At 38.3% G+C, this 6,754-nt stretch overlaps 1 protein-coding gene across 1 annotated transcript; it reads right to left on the bottom strand.

The window, feature by feature from the left end:
* Positions 1-1,611: 1,611 nt before the first annotated feature.
* On the bottom strand, positions 1,612-5,946 carry LOC112278228 (glucose-1-phosphate adenylyltransferase small subunit, chloroplastic/amyloplastic). Its single transcript, XM_024511420.3, has 9 exons — positions 5,476-5,946; positions 4,620-4,916; positions 4,177-4,446; positions 3,856-4,035; positions 3,445-3,548; positions 3,127-3,238; positions 2,871-2,969; positions 2,470-2,589; positions 1,612-2,242 (listed from the first exon to the last, which is right to left on the bottom strand). Exons 1-9 carry the CDS (start codon positions 5,749-5,751, stop codon positions 2,126-2,128), a joined length of 1,575 nt encoding a protein of 524 aa, XP_024367188.1. The 5' UTR covers positions 5,752-5,946; the 3' UTR covers positions 1,612-2,125.
* Between the last annotated feature and the right edge of the window lie 808 nt (positions 5,947-6,754).

The following is a 6,754-nucleotide window of genomic DNA, read 5'->3' on the forward strand; positions in this document are numbered from 1 at the left end:
TTTTTTTTTTTTTTTTTTTTTTTTTTTTTTTTTTTTCCTATTTAAAAAAAAATCTTATCAATTATTTTATTTTATAATTTTTTTAAACTAAATTAACCTATATAGCTAAAAAGAAATATAATAATAATAAAAAAATGCTATTTACTATGATAATCTTGCCAATTATTTTTATCTTTGCAAAATACCAATAGACTATTCTATTAATTAAAAATTAAAAAATATCATAAGTATGGAGAGAAAGGCTAAAATATGTACCTAATAGCTTGCTAACATTAAACGATGTAGCCCACTAATATCCAAATTTATTAGTCCAAATTATCAAAAATAATATGTAATTTTTTTAAAATATAAATTAAAATAATAATTATTTAGAATTTTATTTCAAAAAAAAACACAATTTTTTTTCTAAAAATACTAACTAACTATATTATATTTTTAAGAGAATAAAAGACATGAAAGCTAAATATAGATTAAATATTCTAAATATCTCCTAAAATTGATTAGAATAAAGGAAGTTAAGATACTTGAAATATTTATTTACAACAAAAATTTCTATAATCATCTCAAGTTTTTAAATTTAAATATGTTTTTATAATACATAGTTATTTTAAAATTAAAAAAATAAAGCAATTATAAAAAAATAAATAGTCTTGTAAATATATATATATATATATATATATATACATACATATTTAAACGTTTTATCATAGTAATAATTGTTTACAACTCAATTTTTAATGAAAAGAAAAGAAAACAAAAAAACAAAACATAATAGAATTACAAACTATAAATGGAGGAAAATATTAAATTCTTAAGGAATTTTTAATTCTAAGGGCCTTCAAAACTTATTGTTATCTTAACAAGAACTAAAACTCGGTATGTCAAATTCTTCACAATAATATTAGCAAAATACTATAATATTTTTATTAATAGTTTTCTCATTCAATCAATTTTGCATATGGAAAAATTAAAGTCAATATTATTAAGAGTACACAAATGAATTTCTAATGCATAATAGTAACAAATGGTAAATATAAAATATAAGATTGAAGTCCTAAATTTTTTTCATGCACCATAATATTTTATATAAAATTTGTTCATACTCATTGAATTAGATGATCACTATTTTACAAGTTCGTTTTTGAGGTATATCTTATTTTCTGTTTTCATCACAAAGATATTTTGCAGTTGATTTCTTTAGAGTAAAAGTATTAGAAGACGATGTTAGTTGAAATGGGAGGAAACGATCGTTAGACGAGGGATTTGTAGAGGATTTAGAACAGTGTACAATAGAGAGTGGAATAAGGCGGTCTACAAAGATTCTTTTCTTTTGAAATATCAAGAGAGTAATTAAATTTATGTTAAGAATCAACTTTTGAGGAATTTCATACGGTCTGTGTATTTTTTATGGTTAAACTTGACTTCCGAACATGCAAAGAATTTAGAAGCATAGCTGGTAGAAATCAGTGATTCCAACTAGTGGACAAAGGAGTAGAAAAAGATGTTAATCTTCATCTACCCACATTGGAAACGAAGTTGGACGACACCCACTTCGTCTTCGTTGACACATCTTCATTCGTACATGCATCATGGAAACAGTAGGCGAAGAGATTGGTAAACACCAAGCTTTATAAGCTCAGAGCATGTGAAATTGATATTACATTCTTCAACTGATGTTTTGTAAAGTTCCGTCAAAACTGTGCATGCAACTACCTGCAGTAATGTAACACATGTTTACAGGAACTGGAAACCCAAGTGGTCTATCTATTTATGAACTTTCCTAAATTAATGGGAGGTCTGATAGGGCTGGATAAAGGACAAGAAAGATGCAGTGGAAGACAGGGACAAGGTCCCATGACAAACCAGCAACATCAGATGTCGAAAGGTTAACGATGCGTGGTCAACTAGTAGAAGAGATCAACCACCGGAGGTGTGATATTTTCCTTTATGGACCCGATAGACCTTGACCGTAGAATTTCAATTCAATGTCAAAAGCTGCTTAGTCGAATATCCCATTATTCAAACCCTTGGTTTAGCAATCAGCTGTAATGGATCCAATCTTGCTGTTAATATATACCCTGCTGTCACTCTAATACCTATGACCTCACAGCCCCTGGGCCAAATCTCATATAATTGATCCATGTGGAATAATCGCGTCCTTAATAATTGTCACTATCCCACTCTTAATGAAATAACCATCTGTTTCTCGAGCAGCTTCTTGCACACTGTCCTTATTCACAATCTGCAGACATCATTTCCACTGCCATTAGATCACTTCTTTCTACTGGCAGATGTACTACTTCGTATTTTCAGAACATTTTGGCACTACTAGAGCTTTATATTCAATGCATTTAACAAAAAAAACGTGAGCGATAGAGTTGGATTTGAACAACATGAACAAATTTGTGTGCACGAAAGACAACACGCCTTGATTCCATTCAGTAACTTCTAACATCTAACATAGCCTACCTTCACATTTTCTCCGATTCGTGCATTCTTGTCGATAATTGCTCTTTTCACAACTGAATTTTTGCCAATACCCATGGGAATGCCACCTGTGGCTAACAACTCATTTCTTTGCTTGTCGGTCTGCCACATAAAAATAGAATCAACTATTATCAAGAATTGATAAACAGACGTTAGATCTGTCATCCTGTTAATGTTATCCGGAGCTGCAACTGCAGATCTACAAACTTTAGATTAGACACGCATCTCATGGTCTAGAAAAGCAGGATTTCTGGACAAGGTACTTAAATGGCAAGCCTTACACTCACTGCACAAAATACTGATTTGTCTACTCTGAAAAAATTAGAAAATCGAAGATAGAAACAAAGTAATCTGGTAAATCTAAGGACTCGTTGTATAGTTACCTCGTAGTAATCAGCTCCCATGAGTAGAGCGTCCTCAATGACAGCACCTTCCGAGACCCAAGATCGTAGACCAACCACTGAGTGGAAAATTCTTGCGTTCTGTACATCATAGATATATATTTTCAATCAGTAAGCACAAATTGTATCAAGGAATACTTCGCATGGCGCAGAGAGAGAGGAATAAATGTACATTGAGGTGAGATTATTCATTGCCTTGATCCAAAACTTCAGACCAAAGGGTTCTTGCAGAACCTACCTTGATAACGCAACCTTCTCCAATAACACTGTCAGTCACATCAGCGTCCAACATTTTTGATGGAGGAAGGAATCGAGCCTGTGTGTAAATAGGAGACGACCTGTCGTAAAAACTGCAGGAAACAAAAGAAAAAAAGTGGTTAAGCAGAAATATCATTCCAAACACAATACTCAGATTCAATTATTTCTTTACTGCTGGAACAGTATGTCAATCAAGAAAGTCAGTCGATAACAAGCCAAGTTAACGCACACATTTCTACCATTATTAGAACAAAGCCTAGAGCAGAATTTATGAGAGATAAGAAGGAAGATAACTCACCTGAAATCAGGAACAGGTTTCTTAGTGATGCCCAGATTGGCATTGTAGAATGCTTCAATAGTTCCAATATCTTCCCAGTAGCCATCGTACAAATAAGCTTGAACCTGATAAACAGAACAAAAATCTTCTCAGGAACATTACGTACAACTACTATTTATTACCTCCAATGGCTGAGGTTGTATGGAAATTCACAGCTCACCCTACAAGGCTCTGTGACAAGACTAAACACAGTATCCACAATGAAATAGTCTTATCACATACACAGAGATCGCAATGGCTAAGTAGATTTATCTTCGAAGTTTCTTACTGCGCGATACAAGCCAGTACCATAATGTACGCACTGATCAGTTAAGTTTGATGTCCTCAGAATTATCCATGCAGAGGAACAAAGGCTGGGACGCAAAGTCGTACCTTCATGCCCATCTTCGTGGCTCCAGGAATAACCTCGCTTCCAAAATCATTTGCTTCGGGGAAGTCATTACGAAGTAAGGAGATCATAGCCTCTTTACTCACTACGTAAATACCCATACTTGCAATGTAGGGCATTTCTTTGGCTCTTTCAGCATCCAAACCCAAAACTGTCGTGTCCACCTGAATCAATAAATGCCGTGCACGTAGATTAGAAAAAATCAAAAAGCCGAAATAGACCGACAATCAGCAGTATCTGCCTCTACAAGTGGTAATAATCAATCTTCAACCAACTAATCCTTTAACATGGAGAACATTTCATACCTGCATGGCTCTGAGCTCGTCACCCTTAGGTTTTTCAGCAAATTCAATGATCCGTCCCTGATCATTAATCTTCATCAATCCAAAAGCGGTAGCACGAGCTTCATCCATAGGCAAAGCAGCAACAGTTATGTCAGCGTTCGTCTCACGGTGAATTTGGATAAAATGTTGGTAGTCCATACGGTACAGGTGATCTCCGGCTAAAATCACGTACTCCAGAACCTGAGCTTCTTCAAAGAGCCAGAGGTATTGCCTGACTGCATCAGCAGTTCCCTGAATCACAACAGTTTACAACATTGTGAGCATAATCACATCATCACTGAATTTCAATTACAGAACGTGTTCTGGCCAGTTATTACGCGTTACGAATGCAAGTTCCAGGCACCGCAAACACCAATTTCTTTGAGTGTAAATCAACAACTCACACGCTAAGAAATAATCTGCACCTGAAACCAATTGGGATTCTCAGGACTTTGTTGGGCAGCTAAAACTTCCACGAATCCTTCGTTCTTGTATCCCCCCATATTGCTTGCGTAAGCTCGGGACAAATGTCTGTTCAGAGATGCGGAATTGAACTGTGTGAGCACGTAAATCTTGTTTATGTTGCTGTTGATGCAGTTACTAACTGGAATGTCAATCAATCGGTAGTTGGCGCCCAGTGGCACGGCTGGCTTCGCACGCTTCTTAGTTAATGGATAAAGTCGACTTCCTGCTCCACCACCAAGAATGATTCCTAGTACACTCTGCAAAACCAACATAGAAGAATGTTTGCCAAAGCTCATTAATTAATAAAACATTCTGATTGGATCTCGACACAAGATTCTCAAATCTCAAGATCATGCAAAACAAACATGGAATCCAGGTTCTGTCGAGTAGTCTGAAATGAAAGATAAATAACAAACAAAACGAGACTCTCAACACCAGGAAAATCAGAAACTACAGAAGTTAGAAGAAAAATTATCGCAAGCGTGCAGAGGTCATTTTTAGCGACTATCGATCAAGCATGATCATCAGGTTACCCAAGCATAGACACGGTTTAAACACACGGAATCGACATCATCACAAACTATACAGCAATTCGAGCACTGAATTTTCCAATTCTCAAGAAACTAAAATTTAATAATACACTAGTCTAACACTGTTCTCAAATTGCTAGGAGACAGAACTTAGAACATCCACACAATCAAGAGTACAATTCCCTCAGCAAAAATAATAGCAATAGACTCTGGATACATTCAGTAGGTAAATAGAAACCGGCAAAAATCCTAATCGAAAGAAGTCATGTAGGAGACTTAGTCTTACCCGGCTGGCATCTGGATCAAGGCAAGTTTCACCGACCACTGGCGAGTCAGATACGTTACGGGGAGATACGACGACTTTCCTTGTCCGCTGAGTTATCTTGGTCACATTGGAAGGGCAAACGACCCCGGCTCCTCTAAGCGAGGACGATCTCGAGCCTACTTGTGCGCAGCCGCCAGAGCGAAACGAATCGCGAGGTGCTCTCCCGCTAGACAGCCGCACAGAGGTACTTGGAACAGCCAGTGCTGCTGCTGCTGCTGCTGCCGTCCTGGCTGCCATCCTCTCCTACTTCTCAAACTCCAAATGCGCTTGTCTTCGAAATCAATACAGCCTCCGAGAATGCAAATTCTAGATCGTGAACTTCTGTACACTGTGATCAATGACTCCACACAGACATCTACGTCACAGCACCGTAAACCACCTCAACTCCCTCGGTCAGTAACCTTGAATGAAGTTGATAGAAGGTTTCTGCATGGAAATGGCCACACTATACCTGCGACGGCGAGATTTTTCAAGAGGTGGAACAGAGTGGACGTCCTACCAAGTGGCTTCAGAACGTGTCCCACCACCACAGAGGGACTACTGAAAAAGGATCGGCGAGGAGCGCTCGAGGATGGGATCGTCTCGGGATACTCTCCCAACAGGGCTTCCGTCCATGGCTGTTCTCGATGTGCGAGACGAGCGGAAACAGGGGTCCTCCTCGCAACCACCCCTCTAGTCCATCATCGCGCGAACTTGCACAGAACGCTGGTGGTGACGTGGCATATATCCTGCCTCCGCGTGGCTCGGCTGACGAACAACGGGCCGTGATTGTGCCTCGGATCGCATCATTCGAGGTCTTGTTGATCCTTTGATCCTTTTACTTTAAAGTCTACTTTTAAAGTGTCTTTCGTAAGGGAGTGGTGGTAGGCAAAACTCACCCCGTCATTGTTTTGGACCCCACCGAAAGCTTCCTGTTCCCATGCATCGCCCGTGATTTCGATCCTCGTCTCCACTCTGCCAATTCGGTTTTTTCTCCTGCTTGAGAGGTTCTCAGCCAAGTTGGCACATGAAGCTGTTAAATCAAATCGAAGCCCCAGTAGAATGGAATCTTCTCCATGACCAACAACAAAGCCTCCTGCGAGGTGCAAAATATCTAGACTGGAGCAACAAAAGGAAGGCCATTTGAGTCCGTCCCCCTGTTAGTATTAGAGGAGCAACATCAAGGAAGCTCCTCTCGGACCGTTCAGCGCCGTTAGTTGCATAATGTCCTGTTCGGTCGATACCGTCCCATGCCCCGTTA

Source organism: Physcomitrium patens, chromosome 2 (genome assembly GCF_059467195.1).
Source record: "Physcomitrium patens ecotype Gransden chromosome 2, ASM5946719v1, whole genome shotgun sequence".
Classification (NCBI taxonomy): domain Eukaryota; kingdom Viridiplantae; phylum Streptophyta; class Bryopsida; order Funariales; family Funariaceae; genus Physcomitrium; species Physcomitrium patens.